The sequence below is a fragment of the Coccomyxa subellipsoidea genome, assembly GCF_000258705.1.
Source record: "Coccomyxa subellipsoidea C-169, whole genome shotgun sequence".
Classification (NCBI taxonomy): Eukaryota; Viridiplantae; Chlorophyta; class Trebouxiophyceae; family Coccomyxaceae; genus Coccomyxa; species Coccomyxa subellipsoidea.
The window spans coordinates 1,677,292-1,699,012 of NW_005178032.1; the positions used below are offsets into that span (position 1 = coordinate 1,677,292).

Below are 21,721 nucleotides of genomic sequence, written 5' to 3' on the forward strand. Positions count from 1 at the left end.
TCGAACTCATCCCCGACGCAAATTGCCGTTCCCGACCCACGAGCTCGACCAGTGCACTCCTTTTCTACGAAAACGCAAGCCAGTTGGATTGTACTGCGAGAGATGCTTGCCTGCGCGGACAGCGAGGTTAAAATCTTTTGGCCAGCTCAGCCGAGCAAATCTAGTGACTATTTGACAAGTACCCTTTTCCATTCCCTCTAATTATCAAGTTGTAGAGAACCCCCTCCCTTGCCTCTTGTGCAAGCGAGGAAGTCCCCATCCAGCTCTGCTTTGCAACAGGATTGAGACATCGAAACATTTGCAAATACATAAGAAAGGAGGAACGGAAGTTCTGGCGTCCAAGAACAGGGGCAGCGCGCAAGTCAGTGGGAGATCACTAGTTGCTTGTGAGGGATTCTTGGGAGCACCGACTGTTCCAAACTTCCTGAGATAATAAAAAGACGTATCAGACATGGATCTGTCGACAGGGACCCCTACAGATCCATTCTACCTTGTCAAAGATGACATCCAAGCCTCGGTGAGTGCCTCGCACTTGAGAATGTGCTTGAAACCGTGCTATTCTTTCCTTGCATGGCAGCATTACTGCTTTTTATGGTTTTCCGACTCCATGACTGACGTCAATGAATGGTTCCCAATTTTGCTGAGTTGCACCTGACAGCAAGTTGACCAGCTTTGACTTCCCTAGCAGTGCAGGCATCCCGTGCATCTGCGCAGCAACTGTATGTCTGTTATGCAGTACCTTGTCTAAACAATTGCCAGACGTGTCTGAAGTCTCATAGGTATTTCGCTGAACCATCAAGGTTGTTGATGCAGCTGGAGAAAGCAAAGTCTCAGCATGCCAGGTGGCAGTCTCTGGGGAAGACGAATCCAGACAAAAAGCGGCTGGAGAGCGAGATCGAGGATGAGTGCAAGAGCATAGCCTGGCAGGCGCGTCCCAGCCCAAATATACTTTTATTCTTCAGCACTGCACCAATGCTGTGACTCAGTGGTAGCAATGTGGGGAATAGACTATGCCTTCCTGATGCTTTCTTTGCGAGCTTCAAATGAAGCTCTCACCGCCGTACCAATCACATGAAGGGCTTTGCTTGATGACTTGTCACACGGACGAAAACTTGCTAACCGCGACCAGGAGGCCCCGGCTTCACAGAATGCCGCATGCTGAGTCACCTTTCAATGATGCTGAGTCACCCGGGCGCAGGTGGACGAAATGGAGAAGGCGGTGGACGTGGCAGAGAAGAACATGGCGCGATTCGGGCTGTCGCAGGCGGAGATCAGCGGGCGGCGGAAATGGGTGCTGCAGACGCGGCGGCAGGTGCGCGCACATGCTTGATGACAGAATCATGGGTGATCAGAACATGCTGGAGCTGAGCTCCATTTTGAACCCCTTGTAGCTCTGAAAACTGGCTCAGAAGATGTTACACCACTGGGCGGTGCTGCGTCATGCAACGAGAGCAGTCAACCAAGCATGCCCCTTTTCTTTTGGCCGCAGTGTCGGCAGGTTATGGGCTTGCTGAAGGGATGATATTAGAACATTGCAATGTTCCTGCCTGTGGCTCCAGTCGAGCAACATCCAGGATTTGCGTAAACCCTTTTCTTTCCCCGCAGTGTGAGGGGGTGATGCGCTCGTTGGAGGCTCAGCACAGCGTGTCACTGAGTGTGGGGGACCCGGGCACGCCAACGGGCAAACTGGGCAGCGCGATTGGGCTGGAGAACGACCGCTACATCAACTCGGAAGGGGACCGGCAACAGCTGCTGCTCAGGTGCGGGGACAGTTTTAGTCAGACCCAAGTTGACCTGGCTAGCAGGGGGCGGGTATTGATATTGAGCGTCGTGCCTATGATTGATTGGAACTGGCGAGTCCATCAGGAGGTGCACTGGCGAATATTTTTAAGTGCTTGAGGACAGGATGTGAACCAGCACTCAGGGTGAAGGACGACAATACTGCATTTGGCATGCCCAGTGAGAGAACTGGGGAATCTGATCAAAACAAACTTTGCCCGCTGCAGGGAAATATGCTGGCTTTTGTGATTGTGTGCATCGTGCACTGGCGCACAGACTTGGCAATTAAGGCCTTAGTCAGATTTGCTGTGGTTATCAACTTAACTTAAAACCCTTAACAACCTTAGCTATAAACATTATAATGCCAGAAATGCCTGTTAAATTGGGGTTGGAGACTTAACAAGGTCTCTTAACAAGGTTATTAAGGGTTCCTTAATAATTGAGCAATTTAAGGGCTGCCATCCCTGCTGGCGCAGGCAGCAGGACGATGAGCTGGATCAGCTGGGGCAGCATGTGGAGAAATTAGGGGGCTTGGGGCGGGAAATTCATGGGGAGCTTGAATCCCAGAGCCGCATGCTGGACGAGTTGGATGAAGAAGTGGAGACTACACACCACAGGTGATCTTTTGAACCCACCATGCACTGCTCTACACCCGGGAAAAACGCCTCACTTGGACTTAGACTTTTAGTATGACTCCATATGGGCTGCAGACCAGACCTTCAGGCCCCACAGATGTGGCTGCAGACACTCTGTGTGTATGCCTACGGCCTTTGGGCTTTGGGTTTTGCCGACACTGTAATTATATTAATAATTATAACACCTGAAATGGCGGGCGACGGAAACAATCAGTCTGCTGCAATACAGGATGCAGCAGACTGCTGCACTGAGAAACAAAATAACTTGCTGCACAAAGCACAGATTTTGTTGGTGGTGACCATGGTGAGCGCTCGAAGGGAGCGTTTCCTTGAAGGAGGGCTTGAGCTGGGCCTCTTTCGTGGTGTTTTTGTTCCAGTATCTATCGGGAGAAGCTTGGATGTCATTCCACCCCAAGTTGAGGGTACACTGGCACTGCCCTCAGCAGTGACATCATGTTGTGTAACATGATGTGCCCATGCAATGACGCCTCAAGTGTGAGCCATGAAAGCAATTGATAGCTAGTGCAGGCCAGGTCAGGAGTAAGGCAGAGCACTGTCACAAACCTGCAAATGCATGCCAGCAGAGCCTTTAGGAAGGACATGACATGGATGTCTTTTCTGTGGCAGGTTGGCGGCCGCGCAGAAAAAGATGAACAATGTGCTGAAAAAGATGGGCATGCGCGGGCAGCTGTGCCTTATAGTCTTCTTGATTGCAATTCTTGTGCTCTTGCTTGTGCTTATATTCTCGTGAATCATGGGCAGGAAAAATGTCATCGCTTCTTTCTTATGTCCTCCTTGGACACAATATGCAATGTATCTGCTGTCGAGTCTGTGACCTACGCAGGACCTGTATACAAAGAGCAAGAGGCCTCCAGATTATTTGGTCAGGCTCTAGGGAGGCGGACTTGTAAGACCTGAGTTTGGTTTGGCAATCAAACGTACACTGCACACAGCCCGGGCCCGGTCACATTTATTTTGACTATGAGACATGATCAAGATCATCAAGACGACTCCCAACTTAGTGCAACAGTGCATGGTGCGTTGCTTTCCAGCTCTCACTGAGGCTGGCAGGCAGGATGATTCCGAAAACCATTGCGATCCCTGAGATAAGTGTCGGCATCGGACAGACTTCAAGCTTGTCTTAAGTCGGAAGAGTTGCCAGGGGGTTCTATATCTAATTCCCTGGCATGCATGGGCATGGCATATGCCTCGTAAGGGTGTTTGCGAAAGGGTGTTTGCAAGTTGCACATGTTGTGTGACACTTACTCTGCACAATGCGTACACATGCTTCTTGACAAGAAGTTTTTCTGGATGCGCGTTCTGGCATAAGCCTGCAGACGAGTGTCAAATCACTGTGCAGCTGATCTGACGTCAAAAGGCATTTGCAAATAGCAGGGTTCCGTCTGAACACCCCTGGGTGAAACCCCAAAGCTAGGTCTCAGTAAGGGGGTACTACTGAAAACCTTTAGTACCCCCGGTAATATCGCACCTCGAGGGCGTGCGCTCACAAAATGCGCGAATTCGGAAGAGCACGAAGGTTCAATTCGCTATCTAGTCGACTTCCCGGGCAACTGCCAACAATTTGTGAATGTCAATGGCTGAGCCCGGCACAAGGACTACCGCAGTGCGGCATCGTACGTCTGCAGACAAGCTCAGCATGCTGCCAGCAGGCTGACATGCAGTGCATGTCAAGGCTGCCAACTTTGCTCACAAGGTAAATCATTAGTATGGCACAGGCCAGGCTGCAAGTTGCTATATCATTGCAATTCCGAACTGAGTCAATCTCGAATAGCAATGAAAATTCTCATTTTTGCAAATTTGCAAAAGGCATTAATATTCATGCTGGCGCCGCACTCTGCGGCAATGATGCAAATGCCATATGCAGTGTTTGTGTCTCGGTGTGACAAATATGTCTGGCTGACAAAAACTGAAGTCTGGCTGACAAAACGTCTACCCAGGTAGGGCTCCCTGGAGCGCGCTTGCGCTGTTTGCCTTGCACACCACAAAATCATCGAGGGAAATTCTGGCTTCCACCAAGGCGTTAGGGCCGAAGTTTGTTGTGAACAGGGTCAGCGTGTCCACGATGCAAGGATTGCCTGGGTTGGCAAAGAACACTCTGGCGGGGCTGCCGCCGGGGGGACCAACAGGGGTGAGGAGAGGGAAGCTGTTGCTCTGGCAAGTGGGCTGTGGCGCGGTGGCCAGCACTCCAGTCGTGGTAGTATAGATACTCGAGCGGCCATTGCCAATGGCATTGAGGTAGGCAGGGACGGCCACGTATGCGCCGCCGGTCAAAATGTTGCCGTCAGTAGCAACCAAGATCTGGGTTGAAAATCTAACACCCCCCGTCCGGCGGCCTTCATAGGTGCCCTCAAGAGCTGCCGCCCCGGACTGAATCTCTGCAAACGTCTCGGTGCTCGGGGTAACTATCTGAAAAAATGCAGTTGAGTCTTGGTTGGTGGCTGAGAAAGACAAGCCGTCATAGGTGAAAGGGTTTCCAATAACTCTCCCGGTAAGCTCCTCAAATCCCAGATTTATGGGGGCGGCCGCGCAATCTTGGTACAGACCTGCATAAGAGCCCACACCAGATATGAATGAAATAGTTCCTAGGATCACTGAGCAACTGCCAACAAGGAAAAACATTTGAGCCATTCAAGATAGCAATATTAGCTGCGAAAGACTGCTAGCAGTGCTTGTGTGCAGGCTTTAGGCTGGATGATGACAAATTAAGGTTCCTGAACTACTATGGCCCCGGCTGGCGGGGGCCAGTACAAATACTGAGCACCGTGCCCACGGGTCATTGGGTCTTGCTTGGATCTGGCGAGTCCAACAAGGGGCAGGAATTTGGCAGCCTTTACATGCAGCTTGTCTGCGAACGCACCTTGCCTTCGGCAGGAAAACTTTTGCTTGAAGCGCGTTATAATAATAATAATAATAATAATAATAATAATAACTACTTTCAAGACTTTTTAGGCACTATTGATACGTCACATGATTCATGTAAGATAGGAAATTCAAGGATGTCATGACTTCACCAGCTGATGACATTCAATGAAAATTTCTGCAATGCTCAAGCAAGTATCCCATGTATTTACATGCATCGTCTTCAACATCCTGGGAATTGATGCATGTAATATCTTAAGCACGCACCTTGCCCTTGGCAGGAAAACATTTGATTATAACAATAATAATGATGAAAACTTTTCATTGAATATGATATGAAGGAGGTCCTCGAGGGCGCACCGCACTGGGAGTAGTTGGAAGGTGTGCTGAAGCAGAGGCCGTTTGTTCCAAAGCAGACAGTGTCCACACTTGTTGACGTGCACGCGCATGTGACGGGGTCGGTGCAGAGATCACCACTCGTGCTGGTAGGGCCTAAGCCGTTGCACAGGTTGGGGCCCAGGACGTCATAGCAGGTGGGAACTGCACACAACCAGAGACATCTTAGGATCCATGATTTCTTTGACCCTACTCTTAACCCTGAACTCTAAACCCTCCCCAGGGCTTGAATGTGGATAATATTATCTTATAGCGTTTGAGATCCTCTAAAGTGATGTTGATGATAGACGTTGTGTTCGTACTGGATCTTGGTGGGTGAACCCAAGGGGAGCTCCTTGATGAGGGTGCTACGAGTGAGAGGATAAAGTCACTGTACGGCGTACTACGCTGTACAACGTTGTGACAATTACTGAATTTAGTACTTACACCCTACTATTTTCGAGCCCACTGAATATGATATGGATGTTGCGTGACTGCGACTGAGTATGTGACTCAGAGTCAAACACACCGTCAGACATACGGGGTGGATTATAATACTTAGTAGTCACTTAGTATTTGGCATGACGAAATATGTCTAATAATACAACTTGTAGATTCGGATGACCCACCTAACGTGCTAGTACTAGTGGGGGTTGGTGTGGAGGTTGGTATGTCGGGTGTAGTACTGCTTGGCACTGCAAGGCACAAAAGTGTCAGCACTGCTATGGCATAATGCCCCTATCTCAAAGTTGTCTCATATATAAATATATTCAGCAGATAGCACATACTTTGCATGCATAAAGGGATAGATTTGACTCAATCACATCACCTAGAAGACACTCCTTTAATCCAAGGGCACCATATGCTGATGCATCTCAATGATTTGTGAATTTATTCATGGGTTCCATTTGAAGTCCTACGATGCCTGGCATCATGCACGATTATGAGGCCACTGCTATCATCTAATTTGTGCCACAGTGTGAGACTGTATACACATTTCAGCCTATCAAGACGTGAACTTCAGGTTGGACCTGGACCTCGAGTTGGATTTGCCATGCAAAACTCAGTTCCTATAGAAGGAAGTGGCTCACATGAGGGAGTAGCTGGAGGTGGCGTGCTACCGGCCATGCTGCTGGTAACTGGAAGCACCAAAGATTCCTTTATCATCACATCATATACAAATGCAATCTATATGATATAATAATCTTAGTTGAGTTACTCACTGCTAGTGTTAAAGGTAGCAAGTTAAGAGCGCTCAAAGCAATGAACAAAAAGTAAACCCAGACTGCACTTGTTCACTGATTGGCAATCAAGAGTGAGATCTCCTAGGAGCTCCCTCGAGGCAGCTAACATGCACCGCACTCAACACTTTTGTGACAGCTCGTTGAACGCGAATTGAATGTATTCGTTTAGTTTTGTCTGTAAGGTAATGTTGCGGACAATATGACATCTGAGTCAGTGGTAACAAGTCACCATTGGGGCACTAAAAAAGTAAGACAATTGATCAACATGAGGTTTACCTTGGGGGTTTGTTGTGGAGCTAGGAAGGGGTGTTGACGTGCCGTTTGGAATCATCGTGACTGTGCACATGCAAAGGCACAACTCAACTTGCTATATAGTGCCACGGTGCAGTTGACTCACATTACTAACGTCATAGTATCACATTAAAAAATACGCTCCTGAGCTATGCCATAGGCTATTTAGGTACCGCACCATAGTGACTTTCAAAGTTTGAAATACCAATAGCCAACACATCAATGGGAAATAGAACATCGTCATGTATTGCTGAGAAACTCCATTGATGACTTTTCAGATTGAGTCATTGGCAAACACTGCGCAATGACGCATCATGACACACCTCTCGGAGCCGTCACAGGTCCAACAATAGTACCCGTCAAGGGGCGTCATGTCGACTCACGGTGATTGACTGGCAAGCTCTTGACGCCATCAGAGCTCAAAGTTACTCAACATTTTTTATCAAAAGAACAAAAGCTGTGAATCACCTGAAATATTGGTTGGTGGTGGGAGTGTGACCATCGGCGTAGGGGTAGCTTGAGGCTTGAACTTATTGAGCTTCAGCTTCAAGTCAAGCTTCTTTTTGCCTATACACACCAGCCACAGATCTTTCCAGAATAAAATAGGCTGTGCCAAGAAACAAAAGAGAGATCAAGCGTGGAGCTCCCGTCCTACCTTCAAATGCAGCCAATGTCTCATTGACCATGGCCTTCAGCTCCTCATCCACCGGAGCGATTACATCCAGAAGGTCTTGGGGCAATGTCTCGTTGACCACAGTTTTCATGGCTTCCTTGCCAGCTGTGACTAAATCCAGCTTGGTGGCCTTCAGCCAGAAGGAAAGCCACAAAGTGAGTCAGGTACAACGTGAATCTCAGTGTTGTCCTTTTGGCAGCCTCACTCACCCTATGAGAATCAAGCGCTCCCAAAAGGCAGGGATAGCTGGTAAATAAGTGGAAGACATGTGATTTGAAAACTTGTCATTCTTGATAGACACTGTCCAACAAGTTTTGCCCAGACACGACAAAACCGTCAAGCAAGGACGTTCTTTGGGACCACAGCCACGAAATAATAAAGGTCAGTATCAAAGCACGAACATAATTTCGAAGGTCCATGAATACTCACTTTAGCGCAACTCTGGAGTCCTGCAAGCGGAAACACACGAGACCTCAGATTGGGCGAGAAGGACTTGCTGCAACAGGCAGTAACAGGCCTCCAAGAGCATTTCTTACGCCTTAAGCCACCCAGACAATGACGCATGCACTGTAAGCCTTACTTTGGGTGCACTGACAACGTTTCCTAGAACGAAATGCCATCCACCAAATATGACTCACAGGCAAGCTAGCGCGAGGATGTAGGATAACGTGGAACGGACTGCGCTCAGGATGAACAGGAGCTTACCGATGCATATGGCACAGAATAGCAGGAGCTGCAGACGGGTAGGGTGGCTGCAAGCCATGAGCACCCGCGCTCACTGTCCGGTCTGTGTAACACCAAATGGTGCGCTGTGGCAGAGGACAGGGCTCCTCGAAAAGGACTTCGTCGTTCCCTTGACGTGAAAAGATTGCTCTGCTAAGCACAAATTACAAAAGTTGGGCTTCTGTTCATCCGCAAGTTATAGTGAGTCACATGCCGTCAACCCAACGCGCCAATTTTGTCATAAGCCAACTTAGGAAACCGGAGGCCAGCCTAGCAGGCGGGACATTGGCACGCTGGAAAGGAGGATTATTCACGTTCTATGGTTTAAAAAATTGCAGTTCAAGTGTCACCATAGTAATGGAAAGATCTCACACATTCAAAGCGCGCCGCACAGCCTTTTAGTCTGATTGGCTGATCAGCCAACTAGCTAGCCAGCCAGCCGCTGTCACACTGTGACAGGCCGACGGCTGCCAGCTGCCAGCGTCAGTGACGGTCACGGGCCGCAGCAGTCGCCATGTTGGCTAGCAGTAAAGCCTTGACTGGCAGCCTGATCGAACTCCGTCATTTATATGTCCTTTGTACCACGCCAGAGTCCTCATAATCTGAATGCTGGCAGTGTGCAATGTCCAAGGCTACAAAGTACAAGGGCAACATGCTGATCGGACAAGGACGAGGAATCAAGAACCTGGGTGAAGATTCAACTTTTAAGCTGACATGGAGTACATTGAATGGAGCCTGCTATATCATATATGACACTCACCGTATCGATGCAAAGTGTGTATGCATGAAGAAGAAGGACATAGACAACAAAGGTAATTTTCCCACAGCAGCCTTCATCCAGTGAAGCAAGCTGTTTTCCGCAGAGGATGCCAGCTAGCATGTGTACCCCCAACCTGCACATGCTGCTGTGCCGCCTATTCGACCAAGTGACCGCGCACGGTTGCGTGGACAACCTGGAGCTCTGGGTGGAGCGCTGCATCCAGTACCTGAAGGCCAGCCTGAAGTTCCGCATCACCAGCCTCAGAGTGTTTCACATTAGTACTGATATAGTGGTTGCTAGTAGTCTTATTCAAGCCTTACAATTGCAAGGGAAACAAACAGAGGGCCCGGCAAGCAGCTGCAGCCTCAATCTAGTCACATTTGAGAAACCAACATACCAGTAGTTCGCAAACAACTTGTTTGAAACGCTTCAGGCCGTACAATCCAGTCCTATTCTTGAAGCCACTCGGGGTCAGAAAATGTGAACTCAACGTTGATTGGCGAGGGCACTGGCAATCTGACTACCCATAGTCCCACCGCACAGACAAGCAAGGCCCACGCAGCCATTTCATCGGTAGAGCGACTCATTCTTGAGGTTGGCTGCTATCTCAGTCTCCCACCGGTCCCCATTCTCCAGCAGCTTCTGCTTGTCGTACAACAGCTCCTGCAGCAGCACAGCCAGGTGTGACTCAGAATGCACTTTCTTGGGTGTCCAGACAGAGCCAAATATATGTTGTCACGCCTACCGTCACATTCTGATATCCTGCTCAAAAATCCACGAATGATGCCCACCCGAGTGGGAGTCAATCAAAATCACTGCCACTTCATGCACACACCTACTGCAGCCCTGCCTGTTCCTGCACTCCATAAAGCACTGCACCTGTTGAGACTGTGCCAGGGTTCCACACTCCTACATGCTGACAATACCATGGTCTGGCCCAATGACCATTTCATGCCACCTTTCCCCTCCATCCACATACAGCCTCCAAACCAGTGTAACGACGGGCACAAAAAGGGTACCCTTGCTGGTTGTTAATCTGCCTTACATTCCTGCCGACCTGGACCTTTCTATTGAGTATGTGACTGATGGCTACCCAAGGATGACTAAGGGTGAGTAAGCCTCACCTCGTGCGTCTCGGTGACAAACTCAAAGTTGGGCCCCTCCACGATGGCGTCGACAGGGCACGCCTCCTGACAGAAGCCGCAGTAGATGCACTTAGTCATGTCGATGTCATAGCGCGTCGTGCGGCGGCTGCCGTCCTCGCGTTCTTCCGCCTCGATCGTAATCGCCTGCGCCGGGCACACCTGCGCGCATGTGCCAGCACGGTGACAAATTCGTCGACTAATCAGCAAGGAGAAGGTGCAGATCAGGAGCAGGCAGCTGGCCAGCTGTGGACTGGGCATGCATGTGTTGATGTGATTTGCCCAGTCACATGATCTCCAAAATGACACTACCTCACCTGCAGCTGCGACAAACGAGAAATATGCGCGGAAAAAAATGCATCCTAGAGAGATGCTGGGCATCCTAGGGAGATATAGGACGCGCCACGCTTAGCAGACAGCACAAGAACATCCTGATGCCAGTAGTCTCCCGTGCGCGGCAGGGCCTAGCATTGCAAGCCAGAGTGCTGCAGAAGCTAGCCCAAACCAGGTAACCTTTCTGAACTGTGTGCAGGCGGCACTCAGAGCAGCGAGTTCCCTTCCACGTGATATGCAGTCATGCATGGACACTTATTCCACAGCAGAAAACCCTGAGCTCACCGCTTCGCAGAGCTTGCAGGCGATGCAGCGCTCCTCTCCTGTGGGGTACCGCCTCAGTACGTGCTCCCCCCTGAACCGCGGGCTGATCGGGCCCTTCTCAAAGGGGTAGTTGATCTGCGGGGAAGGTCATGCAAAGGGTCAGCCACACAAGTGTGCGTGACAGGCCCTTTACTGTGACGTGCTGGTGATACTCACAATGTCTCCCCACGCAAGAACACCACGTCCCCAAGAACGACTGAACGGACATGGGCAACCCCACAAGGACCATTCGAAAGACTGCAGTCCGGCACGTTCTAAACACAGTGCCAGCCTCCAATTGCAGCAAATCACTGCCAGTGAAGGTAGACGGTGCAGCTCTCTAGAATACTTGAAGAGCTTGTGTAAAGTGTCATGCTGGCATTTCTGAAGCCATACACATGCGCACCGTGACTTTCTTGTCGAAGAAGGCCTTGAGTGTGAGGTTGAGGCCGCGGAACATCTCTGTCAGGAACAGAGTCTGTGCGCTCTCATCCAGGATGCCAGCTATGTCCTTGGGCACCTCACGCTGCGCTGGGTCGCCCACCCTCTTCGTCTCTGCGAGGAGAATAATCGAGTTTTAATCTCACGATAAAAACACTGCACTGAAGACTTCACAGGAAAGCGCCTGTACAGAGGTCCCTAGACACATGAAAATATGTGGACGATGCTCGATGTCCACAACAACATCAAGCCCTACTGTACAAGAAGGACAACTGCGAGCAGCATGGGAAGGTGAACGATGAGCACTGCTGCCAGAAAGCCTGAGTTGCTGTTATCAGCCTGCCAGCATCTTGTATGTGACCGAGATATATGTGGGACAGCTGATGCCATTTCATTATTGACCAGAATACGTCATTGATCCTACAATGCTTCCTAAGTGCCAGACGGCGGCAGCAACGACAGTCCATAGGGAGGCAAACCCCTGAGCACTTAGAAGAATATAATCTCAGGGAGAAGGGAAATTCCTGCACTCACCTTTCTCTGAAACGACTGCAAAGGATCTTTGGAACGCGGGTAAGGCTGCGCTGCTGCATGGCGCGGCTGTGAGGCGCGAGCCCAGGCTTTGCCCTATCTGCCTGAGCATCGCAAGCAGCTGCCTTTGCTCACCTCCTCTTCTCGATCAACAGCTTGTTAAAACACTAGATTTCCTCTTCCAAATAGTCCTCAGCACACACGATGCCGCTTTCCTGCAAAAACTTTGGCCCAAAGGTAGCAATATCAGTGATGCCAGCGTGGCTTACTGATTGCGCATGTGGCTGGCCAGCTGGTCTGCAGACGCGGTCGGGCGTTCCTGACCACGCTGGGTTTTCAAACCGCACCTGTCGCGACCTGTCACGGACAAACGGTCGGATCCTGCTCGTTGCATGCAGATCTCATGATTGACTGTATCCCGTGTGCGAGAGCGTGAGTTCTTGTGCAGTAGCTGGTGTATTGCAAGCGCCAGAAGCAGGCGCTCTGGTCTTCCTTGAAAGAGGGTGTTGGTGCCTAGAAGGTGTGGGCCCTCCAGAGCTTGCATTGATGATAGCAGAGATGCTTGATGTGCATATGTGACGAGTCCTTGATGTGTCATCAAAGTGCTGAAGTGAGGCTAGCTTGGACCTGGACATTAAGCTCTGTACCATCCAGGCCTTGTTTACAGCAAAGACAGAAGTGTTTTCTTCGAGTCTAGGAACTGCCTGTTTCAATAGACAAACCCAATCCGATGCCCGCTCGAAGAAAATGTCGCCATCTGCATCGCCATAGCGATGTTGTCATGTGGCCTGCTACAGGCCCCCTGCTGTTGCAGTGCAGCGCAGCTTAGATCGACCAGATTTCCAAGTGACTCTGTGATTTATTCCATGGAACAATGGTGTACCTTGCGCAGCCTTGTACTCTATTTGCAACCTGAAACGAAACCTTTCTGGCTGCAGGATTGGTGTGACCATGGTGCAAGTGAAGAACCCAGCAGGCCTGTGCGTGGATGTGTCTGCAGCCAGCCACGAAGCCCCCGATGTGGCATGCACCCCGAAGACCCCCACAAGCTCGTAAGCACTCCCTGCCGAGCTGTCTGTGCTCCCTCGCTCTTGCTGCAGCATCCACCCAGCTTCCCAGACATCCTGCCAGGTCCTGTAGATTTCCATTCGAAGGAGTGGCTCTGTGCAGACTGCAGGCTACTGGGGCTTAAAAATAGACCAAATGTTCATGAGCAAAGCATAAGTGTGAATGTTATATGTCATAAAGAAGCATGTATGGCTCTAATATCCCCCAACTGAGTTACATGGGGGGTGGTTGTGTAACAGGGTCCTGAGGAATGCGAATGGCAGGCCCAGCATCACTCCACGAGACACCAAGTCCTCTCGCCTGCGCAAGTCCCTGGTGAGTCAGCCTCACTCAGCAATCACAGAGCAGACGGCTGCGATCGAGAAGCGTCTGTATGCTTGCTTACACCAATCACAAACCGCACTGTACCATGTTTCAGGAATGCATCCTTGCACAGTGTTTGCGATTGCACACAACCGAGCAAAGACACCACTGCCATCAGCAATCAGGATGTTTTGTGGAGGTGTCCTCGCAAAAGTGAGCCTGCACCTTGTCCAGCAGCTGCTGGCTCTTCTCATGCCCTTCTGGCCAGCATGACCTCAGAAATGCTGCCGGCCTCACCCTGGGCACTTTTGGGGTGCGGCTTGGGCTCTGAAGATATTACATCTGTGGCCCCGGCTGGCGGAACCACTCAACACCATGCCTGGGGGCTGAAAAGGCTATTGCTCCGTTCTGCGAAGCCCATCAAGGAGTTTGGCTTGCACGCAGCCTTCGGCGCAGATGGCCTGCAGACAAACATGATCTCAGCTGGCAGGAACAGCATGCATATGAGTATGAATAATATGTGACTAACCCCAAGCTAATATCTGCTGGGGCGCAGGGCTCGGCTGGGTCCCCCCCCTCGGTGACATCGGGGTTCCCCCGCTCTCGCAGCCACACCCCGGAAGTCAACTCCAGCGGCCTCGCCTTCGAGATGACCAGGTGTACCTCGTAGTGTGACTCCTATTGCCGGTCATCTGTCTGTGAAATGCTGACATGTCTGTCACAACAAGCAGCGCACAGCCACCAAACACAGCGGGCAAAGACCAGCATGCGCACTTCCGCCAGTGCTGAGGTCAGCAAACCTTGCACATTGAATGCAAATCTGCATCCGCATGTGCTGGCATGACGCATCTTCACACCATCGCCGCACCCCTTTTCTCTCTCAGAAAAGAAGCTCCGGCAGGCTGCAGTGAATACATCACTGCTCTTCGGTCTAAAAATCCACTGTTGAATTTACTGGCTCCCAAATCATGGGTCATCTGCCCACATGGGCAGCAGCTTTTGTCAGCTGCCAACAGTCTGCTGGTACCCTGGGTCAATCCCCTCGATCAAGGGGTCTTCGACCCGCGCAGGCTACGGGACGAGGCGCGCGCAAAACAGAAGGAGGCGGACGCGCTCTCGGCGGAACTGACGACCGTAAATGGGGCCGTCGCGACGAAGGACCGCGCCCTCAAGGCCGCCTCTGGAACCATCGAGGCTCTGACTCAGCGCGCTCTTACCGCCGAAGGTACGCCGACGGATTCTGCTGCCTTAGAGCCATTCAAATGAGTATCTGGATCTGTTTTTGTCTGGGGAGTGGCAGGATCCAAGCGGCAGCACTTGCATGCCTATTTACAGTGGGGGTGCAGGTGGGCAGAAAGGGATAATCAAGCCTTGCAGAAGCTCTGGGCTTTCACACGCATGCAACAGTCACCGCATGCCCTGAAGCTCTTGCTGCCAGCTGCTCTGGCAGTGGCAGTGATACAGGTGGTCAGGAAGCAGCTGGATATAAACCAGACCTGCAAGGATGCAGACCTCCTTAAGACATACCAAATTTGGGCCCTCCAGACCTGAGAAAGGGCTCAACCTAAGGGCCTGCAAAGCAGCTTCAATAGTATTCGTGCGCCATTGTTGCATGCCATGCGCAGCCCAACTGGCAACCAAGAGCTTGTTGATGTTATGCGGAACAATCACGCCGAGTCTTGTCTTTGGGAAGCTGGATAAGCATAAAGCTGGCACTGCTTGAGCACTCCAATCATGACAGGCCTGCAACGAAGCTTGATGCTGGAGCCTGCAGAGGATCATCAAGACAAACGATGACTCATTGCTGTGCATGCCTTCCCAGCCAACCTGGCAGCCAAGGCCAAGGAGCTGTCGGATGTGACGGCTGATCGCAACAAGGCGCGCTCCGAGGCTGCTGCCGCCGGCCGCACCGCCGACAAGCTCACCGCGCAGATTGCAGCACTGCCCAAGGCACGCCTGACAACGCAGCTTCCTTCCTTTCTATGTTGCAAATTCCTTTGCAGATTTTGGTTTGGCGAGGGATAAACAGCGCGTCGTCCATTGTGCATATACAGTGGGATCAGCACTGAAGTGACTGTGGGACACTCAGCGACAGAAGCCAGGGAAAGATCAAAAGCAGCCGCGCACCCTTTACTGAAGATCGGCATGCTGCATTGGGAACATTGTATAGTGTGGTGCAAGAGCCACACACGCACAGGACAGGATGTTAGAGCATGATGCACAGCCAAATCGGGACGCAAGAACAAACGCGTTTCAAGAGACAAGTATGGCATGGACCGGTAAGGAGGGGAAATGGAACCAGGAAAGGCCAGGGAGCTCGGTTAGGGCGATGTGATCTGCCTGATCTGGAGAACGCAGCCATAAGGTGAGATAACCAAAGTACATATGACGCAACTCGTAGGGCTCGGGCTTCTCGGAGGCGATAGCCGCACTGGAGAGCGAGCTGCGCTCGGTGCGAGCTGCCAACCAAGCTTTGACCGACGACAACAAGGGCTGCTACGCTCAGATCCGCGCCAAGGACAAGGAGCTGGATTCGGCCGCAGTGCAGGTGGAACATGCCAAGGCGGTCGCCGTCGAGAACAAGGTGTGCTTGTTGGAAGCTGAATCTGGAACCGCCAGACATTGCCAAGACAGGAACATTGTGAGTATATGGTACCCAGCCTGGACCTGATGGCACGCAAAGCATCCGATGACCTTTGGGTGAATAGGATCGCATGGGTCATGACAGCGGGGTCCAGTCTGTGCCTAGCATGGCACTCCTCCGTCCCTCTACCTGATTGGCGGTTTGCAGCAAGTTTGTGGTGCCACCATTTTTGGACCAGCATCAGATGCACCCCAGTACTTTTCACGCAGCTGACTTTTTTGCTGTTTCACACTGTACAGGAGCTGCAGAACAGCATCCTGGACCTGAGCCGGCGGCTGCAGGAGGCGGCCGACGAGCGCGCCACCCTAACAGCCGTGGCCAGACAGCGAGAGGCAGAAGTCGCGCGCGCGCAGGTTGGTGGTCCCAGTGTAGCACCATTCTGGCACTTTCCGACTTGTTTTTCCATACATTATGATCGAGGACGGATGGGCAGGAAGGACTAATGTGACGGTGGAATAGTATGTGTCAAATAGTCGTGGTGCTCATTCGTTCTGCACAAGCGTCCATCGAATGCAGAACTTCCTGTCAAGTTCCCTGATATGCATGGCACCCTGTATGCGCAAGCTGGCAACTTTTAAGCCATGTTTCGATGTGACGTTCAAAGGCAGCCATAAACCGGCTGGAAGGGACTGGCCAGCCGTCCAGCCGGCCATATCTTTTAAAAGAGGTAACGAGTCGTTCATCGCGCACGCAGGCGGAAGCTGCCGAGAAGGCGGAGGAAGCCGCCGAGAAGGCGCGCCAGCTGGCGGCGACCAACACGCAGCTCAAGGTGTGGGGTTTTCTCACCTGCTCCAGCAAAACAAAGAGCAAAACAAAGGAGACGGTGCTGGACTTATGCTGTGGCATACCCTCAGCAATGGAGGATAAGGATACTTAATCTATGCACCGCATCTCAGTGCAGACCAGGGCTACGCTCCTGGACAATTGAGAACAAATCTTACACTTGCAGTCTTGTGTACCTAACAGTTGCAACCTTGCCAAGCATTCGTGTTGCTATCCTAAATTCAAGAGGCTCACAACCCTTCTTGCGTGCATATATTACGAGATCCAGGACTGCTTACCACCACAATTCTTGGACAGGGTCAGCCTTCGGATTTGATACTCTCACCCCAGGCAGAGCGATGGTCCTGACCAGATGCAATGCATGCTTCAGGCGTCGGAGGAGCGCGGCGCTGAGCTGGCGGGCGAGCTGGCGTTACTAAACGATGAGCTAACCCGCGTGCGCGCCGTGGCGGCCCGCGCGACGGTGCGAGAGATCGCCGGAGGCGGCAAGGACGAGGGCGTCGTGCCGGTCAAGATGCACCTGGAAGAGGTGAGCGCCCCTGCTGAACATACACTTCTGTTTAAATGAGAATTCCATGCATGAGAAGAGATAGGCCCTTTCATGAAGCGTGGGGCGTGAATAAGGAGAGGAGGTCTAGCATGCCAGAGACAAGGCAACCATGAGGACCTGGGTGAAACGATGTCTCCTAATAACTGATGGCTCGGTACTGTATTTTGTTCAGCAGCGCAAGGGGGACCCTGAATCGCGTGCCATTCTGAATAGCCGTCGTCTCTCATGTCCAGGCCCCAGCTCCTACAGTGGAGCCTATCATAATGTCTGCCATTTTGAGCATCATGTATTGAAGAGGCGGGAGGCAGGAAGAGCGGGCAGTGAAAATTCTGTTTTCTGGGGTGTTAGGTGCGGTACCTGCAGGGCGAGAATGATCGGCTGAAGGAAAAGTTGGCACACGCCGAGAGGAGCGCCGTAGCAGCATCCGCCCAGAAGGTGCATGCACCCTTCATATCTCATTCATATTTCATTCATATCAATTCCATGCCCTGGGAGCCCTATGCATGCATGTCTGGGAGGTTGGCAGCGCCAGGCTGCATGATAAGTTTTGCAGGACACAGCTGCCAGAGATTCCAAATTGCAACACACAAAAAGGGTCATGACAAGTTACAAACTGATGGACAGCTGCGCAGAAGCTGCGAGAGATCACAGTCCTGCCGTGCCAATCTTACTGAATGTATTTCTCACATCATGCATGCTTGAGCTTGTTCGCAGCAGAGACTGCCGTGCAAATCTTGCCGAGTGTGTTTCTGACAACATGCATGCTGAGCTCTTTCGCAGGAGAGGCTGCACAAGAAGCTGGACGCAGTGACCGCCAAGACAAGCCCACGCAAGCCGACAATCATTGCCGGACTTTCTGAGGTGACCGCGCTCAAAGAATCTCTCGCCGCCCGCGAAGCCGAAGCATGCGCTTTGCGCGAACAGGTGAGCCCTCTGGAGTATTTTTAAAGGTGCTTACAGGTGCCGCAAGGGGCTCAAGAAGCCCAAGCAAAAGCCCATGTGAGACAGCGGTGGGGGCTGTCCATACACAGACACAGCAAGGAAGACCTTTGAGCTCCAATGCATGGCTTGGGATATCCCTCTAAGGTCAATGGTAGCGACTCTGCTAGATCTGATGACTGACTAAGACGCATGTTTCCTTCAAACATGCCCTAGAAAGGATAAGGGCGTCTGGATCTTCATATCCTTGATTTCCTTTGAAATTCCAGTGCCCGAGAATCATGGCAGGCCTCTTTGGACTCTTATTGCTGGAGACACACGGTTTCTGTTTCATCTAATGCTTATGAGGGGGCCAGCACCTACGGCATTCGCAAAGATAATAAATGACAGCGGCTGTTGCTACAAGACCACTTCTGCGCCTGAAGGGCTTGTGCGGGTTTTGACTGTGGCGAGCACAAAGTGTCTGCTTGCACCAGTGCAGGACTTACCTCACAGTGAAGTGGTCAGTGTGCCTTGTCAGGAAATGAGCACAAATACCACCTGCACCAGAGCATTCAATCGAATTTCTGAGAATGCAAGACTCCTCTGAATCAGAAGAATCAAAGAATTCACTGTCCTTTGAGAACAGGAGAGAGTCCTACATGAGCATTGTCACTCAACAGAAATCGTTGCATCTCCGGCACCAAAGAAATTAAAATGTTCATGCAGGTGGAGAAGGCAGGACCAAGAGTGGCAGCCGCGCGCGCGAGCTGCAAGAAGTACGAGCGCGAAATCGCGGCGCTCACAGTACAGCTGACCGCTGCCGGGCTGCAGCCACTGACGTCGCCGGCCGCCGCCAGGTCAGCGCTGACTCACTTTTGACTTTAGAAAGAGGGAACGCTTTTTCACGGGGCTTGCAATTGTGGATATCATGGGTGCCTTAGTACACTGTAGTCAGCACCATCATTCCTGCACCCCACATGTTGGGTGAATTGTTTGGACCCGGGTTTATGCCTCTTTCTTCCTCGAAAGAGTTTTCATCATTTCAAGGAAGGCTGATCACCAATGGGTCAAGCTCAACAAGAGCTTTCCAAAATTGGTCTCAAAACTGTCATGAGGTTTATATTTTGCATTTCAGAGAATTACCTGCAACTTATTGATGCATGCATAATTAAACTCTGTGTGTCCGCTGACCTGGGAAGGGCGGTGATTGCTCATTGCCTCTTGTTAATGTGGGGCTGTGCGTATGGTAGTGGCTTGCATGACTCGTCTCTTTAAGCTGTGAGAACGTTGAAGCTTATCTTTAATGATCAATCTAGACACCTCACATCACATTGACAACTTTTCTGTGCCCTGCAGGCCGCTCTCAAGTTCAGAGAAGTCTCCGATTGACACCACAAGCGGCTGTGAGGATGTTGCTGCCACTGCTTCGCTGTCAGCCGGCTTTCAGACACCAGCAGTGCAGGAGGCCTGATGCAGTTCATGTCCCGGCTGCATGGGATAGCTCATGCACAATGCACAGCCGAGAAGCCTTCCAAAGCTTCTTTGTTCATATCAGCTTGCAGGCGTACACACGTTGGCATGGTTGCCAGGGGTATCCTATTTAAGTTTAGGGCCCCCTGCAGTTGCTGCAGTCAGGGGTGATTACTTCACTGATGGCCTCTGCTGCAAACTGGATCACTACGGATCATGATCAATTCAAACTCTCAAGAACCAGATGACCTCTCACTGGGTCAGTCATGACAAACGGGCATGTTGATCGACTGACTTTAGCAGTTCAGCAACAAGGTTAAGGAATGCGCACCTCAGTGCAGTCTGTACAAATTGTTCATATTGTTCATATGGTTAGTCCTTCAAGGTGCCCTCTGGATTGCATGGAACAAGGAGCGCATTTGCAGCTAGATCACTGATGGCATGGAATGGATTTCGTGTTGAAGTCACTACATCGTTTGTTCACAATATCGATTTATGGACACACTTACTGGTGGTCTCCAAAATTCAACAATGGCTTCCATCAGGTCGCAAAATGTACATGCATGTTGCCCAAGCTTGCAAGCTTACAGTTGTCTCTTGTAAAATTGGACTTTGCACACTGCCAGCACTTAGACTACGGGGACTCGGGCTTCGCACCGTATCAACAAAGGACATGCATGCATATGACACATCTGATCATCATGCTGCCAGTAAAGCGCTTTACTGCTAGCTCTAGCCATATGGCATAGTATATACTATGCTGCGGCCTGCCTATGGCCGTGATCACGGAGGTACCTACGGTCAAGACAGCGGCTGGCTAGCCCCCCGGGAGCACGGAACTCGTAGCAGCTACTTGATAAACTATCATCATGATCACTAGTGTTGTACTGTTTAGCCAATCAGACTTGAAAGGCTGTGCAGCACCGCGCGGTGCCCTGAATGTGGAGGCTATTCATTATCATGATGACATTCGAATTGCAAATGTATAGCCATTGAACGTGAAAGATCCTCCTTTCCAGCGTGTCCTGCCATGCTGGACTCCTGTTTCCTAAGGAGGCTCATGACAAGATTGGCGCTTTGGGGTCTGGCCTGACCAAGGGGCATAACAAGAGGTCCCTCTTTTTATGCCCCTTGGCCTGACACTCAATTTGACTTGCGGATGAACAGGAGCCCAAGGTGTGTTTCAAAGCACTGCATTGCAAGGCAATTTTTTTACGCTGAAAACCTCAGAGTCCTTCTTGAGGAGCCCAGTCCTCTGCCACAGCGCACCGACTGGTCTGACACAGACCGGACAGTGAGCGCGAGTGCACATGGCTTGCAGCCACCCTGTCCGGCTGCAGCTCCTGCTATTTTGTGCCATATGTATCGGTAAGCTCCTGCTTATTCCGTTCCACGTTGTCCTTCATCCTCTCGCTAGCTTGCCTACGAGTCATATCTGCTGGATGGTAGTCATTAAACTTGAGTAAGTTATAGCGCCAAGGTAAGGCTTCCAGTGCATGCGTCATTGTCTGTGTGGATTAAGACGTAAAAATTGCTCTTGGATGCCTGTTGCTGCCTGTTGCAGCAACTTCTCGCCCAACCTAAGGTCTTGTTTGCTTCCGCTTGCAGGATTCCAGAGTTGCGCACAAGTGAGTATTCATGGACCTCCGGTATTCTATTTGTGCTTCTATGCTAGTCTTTGTTCTTTTTTTGCTTTGTTCACAGAGGACCTCCTTCCTTGACGGTGTGTTCATGTCTGGGCCAAGCTTGTTTGAAACTGTCTATGAGGATTGACAAGTTTTCAATACAAGTGTGTTCCAATTATTTATCAGCTATCCCTGCTTTTTGGGAGCGCTTGATTCTGAAGGGTGCAACACCGAGATTCAAGTTGAA

General features: G+C 51.0%; 4 protein-coding genes across 4 annotated transcripts; 2 read left to right on the forward strand and 2 right to left on the reverse strand.

Annotated features, from left to right (window-relative positions):
* Nucleotides 1-274: 274 nt before the first annotated feature.
* Nucleotides 275-3,165, forward strand: COCSUDRAFT_53946 (hypothetical protein; the record flags this gene model as incomplete). The annotated part of the gene is made up of 6 exons (XM_005646538.1): nt 275-517; nt 814-927; nt 1,199-1,312; nt 1,606-1,760; nt 2,256-2,396; nt 3,042-3,165. The coding sequence occupies exons 1-6, from the start codon at nt 452-454 to the stop codon at nt 3,163-3,165; spliced, it is 714 nt and encodes a 237-aa protein (XP_005646595.1). The 5' UTR covers nt 275-451.
* A 1,199-nt stretch (nt 3,166-4,364) lies between these two features.
* On the reverse strand, nt 4,365-8,772 carry COCSUDRAFT_48044 (hypothetical protein; the record flags this gene model as incomplete). The annotated part of the gene is made up of 9 exons (XM_005646539.1): nt 8,583-8,772; nt 8,307-8,326; nt 7,860-8,007; nt 7,673-7,771; nt 7,190-7,249; nt 6,761-6,808; nt 6,299-6,364; nt 5,655-5,834; nt 4,365-4,978 (listed from the first exon to the last, which is right to left on the reverse strand). Exons 1-9 carry the CDS (start codon nt 8,638-8,640, stop codon nt 4,365-4,367), a joined length of 1,293 nt encoding a protein of 430 aa, XP_005646596.1. The 5' UTR covers nt 8,641-8,772.
* A 1,155-nt stretch (nt 8,773-9,927) lies between these two features.
* COCSUDRAFT_17250 (NADH-quinone oxidoreductase) lies at nt 9,928-11,664 on the reverse strand (the record flags this gene model as incomplete). Its single annotated transcript, XM_005646540.1, has 4 exons — nt 9,928-10,023; nt 10,485-10,664; nt 11,121-11,234; nt 11,545-11,664. Coding segments are annotated over 4 exons (510 nt in total), but the record flags the coding sequence as incomplete, so codon positions are not given.
* A 1,397-nt stretch (nt 11,665-13,061) lies between these two features.
* COCSUDRAFT_43037 (hypothetical protein) lies at nt 13,062-19,258 on the forward strand (the record flags this gene model as incomplete). The annotated part of the gene is made up of 12 exons (XM_005646541.1): nt 13,062-13,162; nt 13,418-13,493; nt 14,038-14,138; nt 14,552-14,706; nt 15,304-15,338; nt 15,883-16,065; nt 16,365-16,478; nt 16,820-16,948; nt 17,279-17,437; nt 17,807-17,893; nt 18,239-18,382; nt 19,106-19,258. The coding sequence occupies 12 exons, from the start codon at nt 13,062-13,064 to the stop codon at nt 19,256-19,258; spliced, it is 1,437 nt and encodes a 478-aa protein (XP_005646598.1).
* Between the last annotated feature and the right edge of the window lie 2,463 nt (nt 19,259-21,721).